Source organism: Octodon degus, unplaced genomic scaffold (assembly GCF_000260255.1).
Source record: "Octodon degus isolate 3935 unplaced genomic scaffold, OctDeg1.0 scaffold00111, whole genome shotgun sequence".
Lineage (NCBI taxonomy): Eukaryota > Metazoa > Chordata > Mammalia > Rodentia > Octodontidae > Octodon > Octodon degus.
Window position 1 is genome coordinate 9,099,576 of NW_004524687.1, and position 15,643 is coordinate 9,115,218.

The following is a 15,643-nucleotide window of genomic DNA, read 5'->3' on the forward strand; positions in this document are numbered from 1 at the left end:
TTACTTCATCTGCTATGAGTTCTGAGAGTTCTTTTTTATTTCAGAAAACAATTGCGCTCTGATTTCCTCTATATCTTTCTGCTGTTGCTTATTTACTATTGACGCTATTAATTCATGCATTTGAGCCGAGCTCGTGTCCTCTGCACTTGTTCTGGGTGGGCACTGGGTTTCTTCCATATGTTTCTGCATTTGATTCTTTAGTGCAGTTGTTATTAATTCAGGGATTTCTTTTTTTTTATTTCCAGTCTGAGGTCTTCTATGTCTTTCTGCAGCTGTTTCTTTATTTCAGAAGCCGTTGATTCATTGCTTTCAGCTGTGTGATTTCCAATTTGTTCTGTGTTAGTGTCCTCTGCACTTGTTACGGGTGGGCTTGGGTTCTGAGGTTGCATTTGTTCCTTCTCGTCATTTTGTGTAGCAGTGTCTTCTGACCTTTGTTGTAGATCTTTGCTGTAGTTATAACCTTCGCACGTGCTGAAGTTCAGGTGCAGTTCTACAAAGTTTGGACTTATCCTGCTGTGTCTGGCTTGGGTCTGAGTGCTGTGCTCAGCTCCTTCCCGCTGCTGCCCTTGAGGGTGAACCTGTTGTGCCCCTGTGGCAAGATGTTCTGCTACTGGACTAGCTTTGTGGATATGTCTTCGACACTCTCTGCAGGGATTGCAGCTGCAGGGTTACACCTCAGGCATGTATGCCAGGCCTGAGCTGTGCCTCGAGGGGGCAAGGTGACGTAGAGGGAAGAGGATGCTGTCCCACACACTCACTGGACCTGGGCTAGGACTGGGTCTGGGGGTTCCTGGAATGTGGCACAAATTCCTACTTGGCGGGTGGGGTGGCGGATGTACTGCGGAGTGGTGGGGGGCGGCCCAAGGGTGTGGGAGAGTGTCTGGCCCATGCTGTGCCTGGGCTGGGACTGGTCCCACCGGCGCAGGGTAGCAAGAAGCTCTCCTCACGGTCTCCGGACCTGGGCTGGGACTGGGTCTAGGGGTTCCCGGAACGCGGCAGAAATTCCTACTCGGTGGGGTGGTGTGGGGGATGTACTGCGGAGTGGTGGGGGGCAGCCCAAGGGGGTGGGAGAGGGTCCAACCCATGCTGCGCCTGGGCTGGGACTGGTCCCACCGGCGCAGGGTAGCAGGAAACTCTCCACACACTCACCGGACCTTGGCTGGGACTGGTCAGCTTTAGTTTTATGTTCCATTATTATACAGTCAGTATAAGACAATTTTAACTGGGTGTGTTGGGACATGCCAGTCATCCCAGCACTTGGGATGCTGAGGCAGGAGGATGGTCACAAGTTCAAGTCTAGCTTGGTATACAAAGTGACTTCAAGGCCATCTTGAACTGCATAATGAGACCCTGCCTCAAATAGACAAAAATTAAAACAGAAACCAAAAAATAAATTTAATAAAAAGGAAAATTGAAACAAAGTAAAATCTTTTTTAAAATTAATTTTATTGAGAAATAGCAATGAGACAGTTTCAAAACCGATTAGTAGGACAGTTTCAATAATTAATACATTGCATACTGTTGTCTTCGTAGTAGTTATTCGTAGCACAAGATGCAAACATGATATCCTGTCCAAGCACTGTTAATACAAATCTTTCTTCTCATTGAATTGTAAGAAAATAGCTATATATCTGTCCTATTTTGTATTTACAGATACAAAATGATCCTAAAATCTTAATTATAATTACAATGTTGTATATATTATAATTTTGATATCATATAAATATTTTTGTTTTATATGATTTTATTGACTTGGGTTTTCTATTTTGTGACTTTGCTCTCTATACTTAGTCTGTGTTCTGCTGTTAGGCATTTAGATTGATAAGTTTTTATGTGTGATAAATCCGTAGGAACCATGATCTTACTTTCCCTTCCCAATAATCTATTTGAGATAAATTTCTAGACATGGATTCCTGAATATTTCTGGAACGTGTCTTATTTTGATCTACTCATCTTATTCCTTAAAGTAGGTGCTCCTTGGATTGGAGTATCTGTCTTCCTTACCTGACACATTCAACCTCACATCCAAATGCTGTTGATTCTGCCTCAAAATTATTTTTCAGGGGCCAGGAAGATGGCTCAGTGGAATAAGTGCTTCCCTGGCAAGCACAAGGGCCTGAGTTCAATCCCTAGTTCTGAAAATAAAATACAAAAAAATATTTTTCAGATATATTGCTCTCCCTTCGTATTGCTGCACCCTTATCTAAGGTATTATCTTGTCTGATCAGGGCTTGCACTAGCAAGTAAAGAGGGTGCCTACCTATCACACTTGCAATGCAGTCCATTTTCAAAACCCCTAAAGGAGTCCTTTACAAATATAAGCTTGACATAAGAAAATGTAACAGTCCTGCTCGAAATCCTTTTCCTGTTTTACTCAGAATAATATTCAGACTGTTCTTATGGCTAGAAGGCTTTCCAAGATCAAGTCTCTACCACTTTTTCTGGAGTCACCTTGTACCATCTTCCTCCTTTCTATGTACCAGATCACCAGCCTCTTTTTTTTTCCCTGTTTGTTCAAACCTTGGTTTCTGATCATAGCATTTATGTAACATCTGTCCCCTCTACTAGACAAGTCCCATGAAGGCAAGAATCTGTAGTTCTCTTCACCTAGCAACTAGATACTCAGTGAGTACTTGTGGAATATGTTGCTACATTTTTTAGTTAAATAGAACCAATTGTACTCATCAGAAGTATGATTTTGTGGTGCTGGTGAGATAGTTAAATTGACTAAGGGCCTGCTTTGGCAAGCAGAGGGACAGACCAGGGTTCGATCCCTGGTCTCGCATGCCATGCTGGCCCTGACCCTGGAGCTCACTGAACTGGGGACCGAGTCTGGGCATGGTGGTACATACCTGTAATCCCAGCACTGAGGAGGCTGAAAACAGGGTCATTATGAGTCTGAACTGCCTAGTGGGACCCTGTACCAAATACATAAATGGAAAAAAAGAAAAAGTATAATTTTGTGTATGTTTGTGTGTATGAACAAAACATGGGGCCTCATGCCAGACAAATGCTCCTTACTGAGCTACTTCAGCCCTTGTTGTGACTTTTTACATTTAGATTTGTTTGGGTATATGATACAAGGTGACCAGAATTTTCTAGATGGACTCTTAATGACAACTTGTCATGAATTGCTTTAATATACTTATTCCAGGATAGAAATATTTCAGAATTCTCGTACTGTTCTGTTGTATGTTCACAGTTTGACATTAATCATAAAAGTCTTATTTGCTCGTGCTATACATAATTAAACTCATATAACTGAGCCAAAGTGGAAATGTAGTCAGTAGTTTATGGTTACCTAAAAAAAAATTAAATCAGAGTTTTTTCTCCTAAACTTTTCACAAAGGAGTATGGTAAACCAAGATTGATAGAACAATCTGAGTGCTAAAGTAGCATTGTTCTGTTTTTCAGGAAGTGGTTCTTAAAGATGGAAGAATTGAAAGACTAAAATTGGAACTTGAAAGGAAAGATGCTGAAATCCAGAAACTAAAAAATGTGATCACTCAGTGGGAGGTGTGTACCCAGTTAACTTTTATAAAGGAAAATAATTCTGCACATTTGCACATTTTCTGGTTTTATTATATAAAATGTATTTAATTTTCAGTTGATAGAAATAGCCATTCTGATTAATTTTAACTGATGGTTTAAAATCTGAGTAATAATTTTTATTGTTGTAAACTATATATAACATAAGCATTTACATGTACAGTTTGATGGCTTAAGTACTTTAACAATATTATGCATTATCATCACCATTTCCAGTTTTTTTTTTATCATTCCAAACAAAAACCCTAGTCCATTAAACAGTTCCCTAGCCCTTGTAATCTCTGATCTCCGTGCATTTGCCTGTTCTAGGTAACTTATAATAGTAGAATCATTTACTGTTCTTTTGTGTCTAGCTTATTTCACTTACCTTTTCTCTTTGCAGGGGTCATTCATATTGTAGCATATATCAGAATTTTAATCCTTTTTATAGGTCAGTATATTCCATTATATGTATATGCTACATTTTGTTTATTGGTATACAAGTATTAGAGTCCCTGGTTTCAATTCTTTGGGGGCATATACTTAATGGAATAACTGGATTATATCAATAAATATTGTGTGGAACTGGTTTGAAGTCTAGAAACTAATAAGTTTCATTTTAGTCATGTTGAATTGAAGTGGCTGTGTACTTACGCACTTACTTTCTTGGGATACAGTTGGATACAGTAGAGTCATAACATATGTGCATTGAACTTTAAGTGGTCTCCTTTTCAAGAAATCAGAAATACCAGTTGTAGGCCAGGGAGATGGCTTAGTGGAATAAGCGCTTCCTTGGCAAGTGTGAGGGCCTGAGTTCAATCCCCGGTTCCGCCCCCCTAAAAAAAACCCAAAATACCAGCTGTATATTTCATATGTGTTGTTTGTTATAAACTACTTGTTACTAGTATTTTATATATTTCTCTTTCTGTAGATACGTTTACTATTTAAATAGTACATATAGGGGGCCCAGCCCTAGCTCAGTTCTTTAAGTGGCTGCTTCCACAATGCTGGCAGCCTCAGTTTGCTGTAGTTCGATCCCCACAACACTCCAGCCATGCAAAAGTGCCCTGAAGGCATTCAAGAAGCAAAAAAATAAATAAATAAAAATAAATAGTACATATAAAACTGTACATGCTATTTTTTAAATGAGCAGTTCAGGGGATTGTCACTGGTAAGTTTGCGTGTTTGCTTCATGAGCTGATTTTAGAGTGTAAGGCTTGCATAAGAGGTGCCTGCACAAATACTGACCTAGATCTTGGACAGAAGGCTTGAGTTAGAGAGAGTTTAGTAAGATAATAGCTTAGGTTGCATATCTGACAACTGCAAATTTCATAGTACAGTTCACGTTAATAGTGAATATAGTTGTAATTGAAGGTATGTTTTCCCTTGCATATTGTTTCCTCCTTTTTCTTTTTTTTTCTCCTCTTCTCTTTCTCCTTTCTTCCCGCCCTTCCGTCTTCCTTCCTTCCTTCCTTCCTTCCTTCCTTCCTTCCTTTGAAATGCCCAATCAGGCCTTGAATTCACAGGCTCAAGTGATCCTCCACCCTCAGCCTTTCTAGTAGCTTGGACAGCAGGCATGTGCCAACACGTCCATCTCTTCCCTTATTACTTTTAAGCTTCTCAGAAGGCCCTCCTGGGAGCCACGGTGCAAGCCTATGAACCTAGCACTTTGGAGGCTGAGATAGGAAGATCACAAGTTTGAGTCCTATCTGGGTAACTTAATGAGAACTTTGCTCAAAATAAAAAATAATGAGGGCTAAGGGTATAGTTTAGTTGTAGAGTCCCCCAAGTTTGATCCCCAAGCGCACAGGGAGAAAGAAAAGTCTCACTGTCCTTATAATTACTGTGATGCTTACTTTGATTCACCATATTGATAGGTGTATTATTCCATAAACATTATTGATTTGATTCCAGCAGTTTAGTGGACAGAGTACTATATGATAAAAACTATAGTACTATATAATAAAAACTGTCTTTATAGTGATAGAACTCTGAGCTTACATCCATTAGTCCTTGGATTCAATCCCAATACCACAAAAAAATAAAATAAAAAAATTTTAATCTGGTAACCTATGCATATCTATATACATGTTGAAAGAAGAAATGACAGGTTTGTAACACTGATACATTTTCTTTATAAACGTATTTTTCTATAATAAAATATGGTTTTCTCTAATGTATTAATTTAGTCTGTCAGTGATTCAGAGATTGTTGTAAGATGTGTTGAATAAGATAATATAGGCAAAAAATTGCTTAGACTGAACATTAATGTGGAGGCACAATTCTTATTCATAAATGTGTTAACTGTCATTTAGTGTAAGAACTGTGCTACTTGGAAACTTTCAAGAAAGTTCAAAGGTATTTCAGGAAACTTCATGTAGCCCAAAATTACTGTAACAATAATTTGTTATTTGGTAAAGTTAATGGGATTAATTAAACTTTAACTGAGGAGGTTTAAGTCTACCCTATAAAATTTAATAATCTTGCCAGATGTGGCGGTACATGCCTGTAATCTCAACATTCTGGGAAGCTATGGCAGGAAAGATCACAAGTTTGAGACTAGCTTGAACAGTTTAGCATCCTAGCAAGACCCTGTCTGAAAATAAAAAGTAACAAGTATTGGAAATAGAGTGTAGTGCAAACATCCTGGGTTTACTCCCCAGTATAGAAAGAAAGAAAAGAAGTCCAAAAAAACACTAAAGTCATCTCAAAATTTAAATTAGGGTTAAAGTTAATAGTTCATTTTCTTGGTCTGAGAATGTAGATCATTGGTAGAGTGCTTGCCCAGCATACATGAGGTCCTGGATTCAGTTGCTACTAAAGTCATGTTCCCGTTCATTTTCTTAGTCTCAATAGCCATATTTGTGATGTTCAGTAGCCACATATTGGACAGTGGCAGATATGGAACAGATGGAAAGTTCTAGCATATTAATGGACAATACTGGTATAGCAAAATCAATCTTTTTATTTTACTTTAAACTATTTTATGTATGTATGCATGTATGTGTTTAGGACAGGGTCTCACTACACAGATCAGACTCATGGTGATTCTTCTGTTTTCAGCCTCCCAAGCACTAAGATTAGAGGCACAGACCACTACACTCAGTCTCAATCCCAGTTTCAATGCGTCCCAGGGGCAAGGCCGGCATGGCACACCGAGGATTGAACCCCAGCCATTGCATTCTGCCTAAGCAGGCGCTTTAGTTGGCTGAGCCATCGGGCTGGCCCTTAACTTATTTTAAATAAGGGTTTTATTTTGGGAGGAAAAGACAGAAGTCTGTTTAGGAAAACTAAGTATTATCCTCATTTTTATCCTTCTTTAATTTTTGATCACTAATATTAATTTCTATTGTATCAGATTTAAGTAGTAGATAGTTTCAGTTACATTTCCCCCATTCTGTTTCTTCCAAAGTAATTTATGCTTTTGAGCAAGCCTAGAATTCATCACTCCATAAATTGATATTAAATCATTTATGTTTTAAATTATTTACTTTTAAAAAGTTAAATCTTTTTTCTTTGACATTAGGCAAAATATAAAGAAGTAAAGGCAAGAAATGCACAGTTACTGAAAATGCTTCAAGAAGGTGAAAGTAAGTGACCATCTGTATGTTTTTCAAATTGCAGTTTTTCTATCTTTTTAAAATTATTTATTTATTTATTTATTTATTTATTTGATATCACTACACAGTCCAGACTTATAGTGATCTTCCTGTCTCAGCCGCCCCAGCACTGGGATTACAGGCATGCTCCACCATGCCCAGTTTCCATGGTTGGCTCGGCATATGGTATTGGTAGTCAAACCTGGGTCCTTGCACTTTCTAGGCAGGCTCTTACACTGCTGAGCTATCTCCCCAGCCCTCAAATTGAAGTTTATCTTATACAGTATCTGAAAATAATTTTCAAGATCTATAACTTATGAACTCAACAAAATAAAAAGGTTTCCCAGAATGATACAATTGATAGTTGCTGATATTACTATTATATGTTGCACTTCACCTGAATTTTAGATATATTTTTAACTATTCCAGTGAGATATATCATTGAAATTTCAGTTTTTATAAACTACTGGACAATACAGTCAAAATATTTGCTTAAGATTTGGCTTTTAAGTAGTGGACAATGAGCCTGTGATTACTTTAGGGTTTTCTTGGTATTTCCTTCCTATCTTCTCTCCTCTAATTGCTATTCTCACTTTTGCTGCTACTCTAAATTTTTGGCAAGAGATCACCAGCAATAAGCCAAGAAAATCAATCCAATAATTGATTAGAGGTAATAAAGTTAGTAATGTTGATGCTGTATGAAAATCTGTCAATTGGTGTGTTCCTGAATATGTACCTACTGATACTTACCTTGAAGGTTCTGTGAAAATGTTTCATTCATAACAGAGAAGGCAAAATGTATTGATTTTAATATGAAATTTATGCAAGAGAAATAATGAAGGAGATGTTGATTAAAACATGAATAAATGATCAAAAAGATGCTAGGTGTGGTGGCACCTGCCTCTAATCCCAGCACTTGGCATTCTGAGGTAAGAGGATCACCCTGAGTTCAAGGCCAGCCTGAATTGCATAGAGAGACCTTGTCTCAAAAAATAAATAAGGAATTGTGTCAGCAGTCCACACTGTAAATATAACTAGAATTTCATGTAGAACCATTACATGAAAATTCCATAACATTCCAGCACTTTACATCTAAATACAATCAATTCTGTTGTAATGCAATGTATGTTACCAAAACATCCACCTTTACAAAATCATGCAGTTAAAACTACATGATGTGAGAAAAATGGTGTTAATATAATCAATCAAAAACTATCTGTGATTCATTAAAAAAAGATGAGCAGGGTACAGAGTCACAACCAAATAAGTTCTGGTGATTTTCTTTTACCACCCATGGGTGATTATAGTAAAAGTATTGTATCATATAATTCAAAGTATCTAAAAGAGGATTTTGAATATAATTATCACATAGAAGTAATAAATGTTTAATGATGGCTGAACAGAATATTCTGAGTTAATACCCTATAGTGACAGCAGCACTTTTATTGTTTTGAATATTCTCTCCTTTGGTAACTTAAGTATAATTTTGTGTCGTCCATCTTGCTAGCTTGTTTTCAAAGTGAAGAGTTAGTTTGTTTCATGTTAGCCATGTGAAGATTTCTAAAGTTTAGGAAACATAGCCTCCAAAATAAAGGGCTCTTGCTTCCCCAAGGAAAGAAATGAATAGCTCTAAAAGACCACAGTTGTTACATACTCAGCTATGATACATAGAACTACACTCATCAGACAGTGCTTTATTGGTGGTAAAAGTCAGAGAAGAATAATTTTGTTGGCCTTTTTAGTATGCTCATTACAACAGTTTTAACAACAAAAGCATTCCATACTCTTTAAAATCTTACTTTAAGATAAATCAAGGTATTTAAAGTCTTTCTGTGTGAAATTTTTAACGTTTGGTATACTTTTCCAGGTTAAGGTGGATAGAAAAATTGCATTCAGTATATCTGTACAATTAATATTTTAGCACCACAGAAAAATTTGAAATACTAATAGAAAATGATGGTGGTGATAAGAATGATCAGAATTTACTGATGAAAAATAAGACCTACACAGGGTCAAAAGAAGTACATTTATTCATTTTGATAAGTAATTTTCTGGCTATGCTTCATTCATATTTTTGATTTATTAAAGTATTACTAAAGTATTTGAGTGACTGAAAAGATTACACTTTTGCTTTTCCTTTTTGTCAGTGAAAGATAAAGCAGAAATACTTTTGCAAGTTGATGAGTCACAAAGTATCAAGAATGAGCTAACTATACAGGTAAGGAACTGTGGAACACACATGACAGGCTTTTTTTTTCTACTTTGTATTAGGATGTGTTTGCACTACATGTTTGCATTCTTTGGGTGCATAATGCAACTGAATTGCCTTTTATCCCTTTTTTCCCTTCCATCTCCCCTTCCTCTGTCTCTTGATGCCCTTTGTATTTTAAAAAGATTACTGTGTCTTCCCACTTCTTGTCCTTTATCTTTTATTTTGCTCTCTAATTAGCTCTCATAAGAAAGAAACCATGTGATATGTAATGATTGTGCTAAGAGCATAAGGCTGGGTCCATTGGATCCATCCCTTACTTTTCTACTATAAATGTATACTTTAGCATAATAGGCAGGTGTGAGTCTCAGTATCTCTTCCTGAGAAATACCAGAAGCAATCTGTGTGTTTACTTACTTGGTATGACAATGGCAAGGTTTGTGCACATGTACAAAAGTGGCAAAACAAAATTTGTGCCCACCTTTATGCTCCGTGGAACAGTTTTTGTGTATGTTAACCCAAGCATCACAGAGGGTCCACTAGACCCACACCACTCCAGGCTTTGTTAAAAGAAATTCTTTTGATTTTTCTGATAGAAGTAGCCCAATTTAGTATAGTGGCACATGAAAAAACAGATTTGCAAGTTTTGAAGAAGTACAAAAGTAAATCATTAGGGCAAGGGTGATAGCTCAGCGGTTTAAGTGCCTGCCTAGCAAGCACAAGGTCCTGAGTTCAGTTTCCGGTACCACAAAAAAAAAAGTGAATCATCAGATTACTCATGCATACATGATGAATATGGCCCATTATAGTAGAATATATGCTGTATATAGTAGAGTATACCCACATAAAAGAGTAATGTGTGTAATGATAATGATGACTTTGATATTGCTCATCTGAGCCAAAGTTCCTGTGACAGCCAAATGGAGCAAGAGCCTACTGATACAGACAGAAAGAATGCAAACCTCCTAATTCAGATGACCAAAAACACAGCAGTGCAAGTACATATCTCACTAGTCAAAAATGTTAGAAAATGGCCATGCAACCAAATGGAAGAAAACAGTGTTAGAAACAGATAAAAAATAAGGTGAATTTATTGAACAGAATGCCAACACCACCATTCAATGTTGGAAATTGTAAGAGAGGAAATGTTACAAGATGCTGTGAAATATACAAAGGCTGAAATGCAAGTAAAATGTTCTGTATACACCAACAGCCATATTAAAAAATGTATTTATCATGACACCTCACTAGCTGAACTGAAAGCATTCATAGGTCTGCTATACTTAGTACAGATTTCTCATGGTGATTGCAGGAATGTAAAAGACTAATAGGAAAGCATTGGGTCAAAATTCGACATAAAAAAATTTATGCTCTTGTAGATATGAAGACTTATTATTCTTTCTTTATAGACATTTATCATGGAACTCAGCCATCAGGTCCTTACTCATACAGTAATAAACTGAATATTATTTTTTAAACTGAATTTATTGAACTGAATATATCTTTAACTGAAAGAAACAGATTTGTTGCTTTCATCTCCATAACTAATCAGATTGTGACATTTGACAGTTGGTTTATTGGTTTCTAATTGATGTTACATCTCCTAACAGAGCACAAGGAACTGTACTTAGGAACAAAGCAGAAATTCCAAGTGAAACATTGCAATTTCTTTCTTTCTTTCTTTCTTTTTTTTTTTTCCAAACCGGGGATTGAACTCGGGCCCTTGCACTTGCCAGGCAAGCACTTATCCTACTGAGGTATTTCTTCAGCCCCAACATTGCAATTTCAAAGCAAAATTGTATAGTAAAACGTTAGCATGCTGTATGTAAAAGAAAAGCAAACTGGTATTGCGCATGTCAATATTTCACCATCTTGGAAATGTTAATAGGGAAAGCTAGACAAAATGGAAGCCTGATATAGAAACTTTCAACAACATATCCAAAAATAGAGTAGATGATCTTGATGAGTTATGCAGCACTATGATATCACCTGAAATACAAAGCATTAGCCATTGATTTACTTGGCCATTGTTTTACTTGATCTTGAATGTATATGGTATAAATAGTTTTCCTAGCTTACAAAGAAATTAACAAGCACAAACTGTCATGGAGAAATTTTCTTAGAGGATTGAGACTGGAGCTCATAAGAGATCATTACAGCAGAGAAAAAACAAAATGGTTCTGCCCAGCAAACTATGCCAAAAATTGTAGAACATACTGGTCACCTGACAGGTGAACAGGCAGGCCCAGCATCACAAAAATCTACTACAAAAACAGGAAAACAAAAAAGATATCAATTGTGCCCTACAAGAAAGAACAGGAAAACAAAATTACATGCTGTCAGTGTAAGTGAGGTATGTGCATGTGGAATATGCAGTTGTCATGTATGAATACCTGCTTTGGATGTGACAGTTGAAACAAAGCTTATTTCTGTTGTAGATTTGTTTATATTTATACTATAGTTCACATAGGTTTTTATTTTTGGTGTTATCTTTTAGGTTTTATAGGCAAATACACAACTGATGTGAAAAGAAAAATGTTATGTCTATTCTGAGTATTCATTACATATTTGATATTTTATCAACATTTTATGTCCCTGCTAAGTGCATGTTTTACAATCTAGTAGGGAACTCCTGATAAAACAGAAGAGAGGTGACAAGACTGCAACATAGGAAAGGAAAGCTAAGTACGTTGCTGTAAGAGGCATTTGCATGGAACATGTAGCTATAATGTGTGAATGCTGCCTTGGGTGTGACGCTTGAAGCAAAGCTTATTTTTATGGTAGAGTTCTATTGGTATTTTCATTTTAATTCATGTAGGAATTTATTTCTGATGTTCTTTTAGACTTTGTAAACAAATACGCAGTTGTAAAAATGTTGATGTCTTCTAAATGCACAATACATATTAAGAATTTAAGACTTTATTTTATTGATAGTTTATATTCCTTTTAACTACACACTGTATAATAAAATAACTGCCTGACAAAACAGCAAGATCACTGACATGTCAAGTATGTCGTACAAAAAGGCCAGGAGGACTGGGGAGATGGCTCAGTGGAATAAGCGCTTCCCTGTGTTCTGCCAAAAAAAAAAAAAAAAAAGCCAGGAGAGCAAAAAACATGTGCTTTCTATATAAGCGATATATGTATATGGAACATGCTGTTGTCATGTATGCAGCTTGTCTTAGGAGATGATTGAAGTAAAGATTATTTTTCTATAGAATGCATTGGTGTTCATATGGGAATTTCTGATGTTCTTTCTTTTACTTTGTATACTAAAAATTAGTTGAGGGCTGGAGAGATGGCTCAGTGGTCTAAAGCACCTACTTAGAACAAGCTTAGCAAAGCATCAGGGACCGTGGTTCGATCCCCCAGCACCACATGCCAGCCAGCCCCGCCCCCTGGTGGGCTGAGCTGGCCACACACACACACCACTCTCTCTCTCTCTCTCTAATAAATAAATAAATAAAATTAAAAAAAATAAAAATAAAAATTAGTTGAGGTTAAAATTTTTGATATTTTTTATAAGTGGTAAATATTAAAAACTCAATTTTTGTGAATTTTTTTCTGTTAAGAAATAAACTCAAAATTGATTAATGAACTTATAAAATTAAAATTACTAATTCTTCAATAGAAATAATCTAAAGAATATTTGTCATGGTAAAATGTGACCCACATTTATGTACCTTGATACAAAGTTAGTCTTATGTCCCCTTATATCTCACTTAACATTTTAGTCTTAAGATAAATTCATTGTTCATACAACAGATGACTCAACTTTATAATTCCTTATGGCAGAGTAGTACTCTACTGGGTGCAAATACCCCATTTTTTTAATCCATTCATCTGTTGCTTGGAGTATAGGCTATTTCCAAGGTCTATCTATTGTGTATTGTGCTGCTATAAAAATGGGTATACATATATCACTGCAATATGATGTTTATAATTCTTTTGGGAAGATGCATAGGCGATTAACCAGGTCAAATAACATTTCTGTTTTTAGCTTTTTGAGGAATCTCCATATTGGTTTTCACAATGGTTGTACTAATACACATTCCCACACATAATGTAGAAGGGTTCTATTTTCACTGTATCCTCCGAAGCATTTATAATTATTTGATTTCTTGAAAATGTTGTGTTTTTTTCTGGATTTAAATTGACTCGTGGTATTTTTTCTAACTTGCAATTCTCTAATGGCCACAAATGTTTATTTTATGTATTTATTGACCATTTGAACTTCTGTTCATTTCACTTGCTCATTTTTGATTGGATATTTTATTTTTTAATATTTTATTGAGAAACAAATAGTAGTGAGACAGTTTCACAACCAATTACTAGTACATTTTCAATAGTTAATACATTGTATATTGTTGTCTTAGTGGTTATTCATTGTACAAGATACAGACCTGATATGCAGTGCCAAACACTATTAGAACAAACCTCTATTCATTGAATTAAGAGAATGGAGCTGTATATCTATCCTATTTTGAGTATACAGATACAAAAGGGTCGTTCATTTGTATCCCCATTTTTTGGTTAGTTTTGTTAGAGAAGGGAATTCCATTGTCATTTAAATACTATAGGTGCATGAATTCAGCAAAATATCCAAATATAGTCCAATAGCCCATAATAGTAGTGGGTTTTCCATAAGACTGTCAATGTCCAAGGTTATTGACTTGAGCATTTTACAGCTCATCATTTTAATATGGCTTTACTTTTTATACTTCATTTTCATACTTTTCTACTGGATGGTTAAGACCAAGAAAGAGCAAGACCTATATAACAAGACATGTAACTTTTGTATGTGATACGGTCAGTCAAATCTCCTCAGGATTTACCCTGAAACCCTGTAGCTCAGTTTTTAGATCCTTTGTCTGTGCCAGCCATATGGATGAGTCACGGCCATTGCTTGACCAGTTTACTTTCTGTGAAAGCCTGAGAGAATGTTTTCTCTCCATGTGACTTCCCTTAGGCACACTCTACATAATTGATCACATTCCTCTGTAGCACCATAATCTCCTTGATCAGAAAATTTGGGACATAATTGAGTTACAGGATGTTACAGTACAGGTTCTCCTATTTCCTGAGTCCTTACTGACCTTGAAAGGCTAGGGCCAAAATGTTGGCTGTCCTTGTAGCCCTTCTTTTTCTTTAATTTTTGGTCTGCAAACTTAAGTTGCTAACCCACCAGAAGAGAACCTTAATGATATTATTACCCTATAACATAGACAGTTGATCTTAACCTCACTAGATTGGATATTTTATTTAGGTGAGTGTAATATTCTTTAATTTCTTTATATTTTCTGGATGTTAGTCCTCTGAAGAAGAGCACAGAACAATTTTTCACATTTTTTAGGTTGTCTCACTTTCTTGGCTGTTTATTTTGCTGTGCAGAAGCTGTTTAACTTTTTAACTTGATATGATCCGATTTGCTGTTCAGACTTATGACCCCCCCTTTTTGATACAGCTTTGTACATTTTGCCTATAAAGCCTCAATGTATTTTTTCAATGTATTTTTGTACAGTATACCTTGCTTATACAGTACTGTAATTTTTGCTGATTAAACTGTATAGCAGTGATTTATATTCTATTATATGTTATAGTACTGCATGTAAAAATTATACAAATAAAAATAAAGTCTCCAAGTTTGATTTTTCTTTGACCATATCTTTGTTTTGAATATTATAATGTACATACTATAGACAATTCTTCATTTAGCAATCAGTTCATTTAAAGACATTAGTCACAGGAACATAACTCAGACTAGGAATATCTGTACTGTTTCCTATGTGACTGAGGTTCTATTTAGAAAGTCTTTCTGCGTGTGACTTTAAGAGTTTCACTTATTTTGTCTTTCAGCAGGTTGTTTCTGCTTAACCATTTGATTCGTTGATCCACTTTGATTTTAGTGTAGTACTTGGTAAGAAATACGGATCTAGATTCAATCTTCTGTATATGGATAAGCCAGATTTCCCAGCACCATTTATTAGAGAGGCTGTCTTTCGTTCAGTAAAAGTTTTTGGCCCCTTTGTCAAAGATCAGTAGTTGAGTATGGTTAGGGTTGTTTTAGTGTCCTCTATTCTGTTGATTGTCATGTGTATTTTTGTGTTTGTATCATGCTTTTTTTAATCATTGTAGCTTCATGATATGACTTCAAGCCTAAGATGACGATGCCTGCTACTTTGCTACTTTGCTGTTGTTAAACAGGATCACTTTTCCTATTCTAGATCTCTTTTGCTTCCATTGTAACTTCAAGATAATCTTAGATTATTTTACATAATTGTGTATTAGTCTTCCTTGTATCACCTAG

At 35.9% G+C, this 15,643-nt stretch overlaps 1 protein-coding gene across 5 annotated transcripts in view; it reads left to right on the plus strand.

The window, feature by feature from the left end:
* Nucleotides 1–15,643, plus strand: part of Gkap1 (G kinase anchoring protein 1) — a 162,283-nt gene that overhangs the window by 124,724 nt on the left and 21,916 nt on the right. For all 5 annotated transcript variants that reach the window (XM_023699182.1, XM_023699184.1, XM_023699181.1 and 2 more), the window contains 3 exons: nucleotides 3,415–3,516; nucleotides 7,055–7,118; nucleotides 9,275–9,345. In XM_023699182.1, coding sequence (XP_023554950.1) covers nucleotides 3,415–3,516; nucleotides 7,055–7,118; nucleotides 9,275–9,345 — 237 coding nt within the window. The remainder of the gene's footprint in view (nucleotides 1–3,414; nucleotides 3,517–7,054; nucleotides 7,119–9,274; nucleotides 9,346–15,643) is intronic.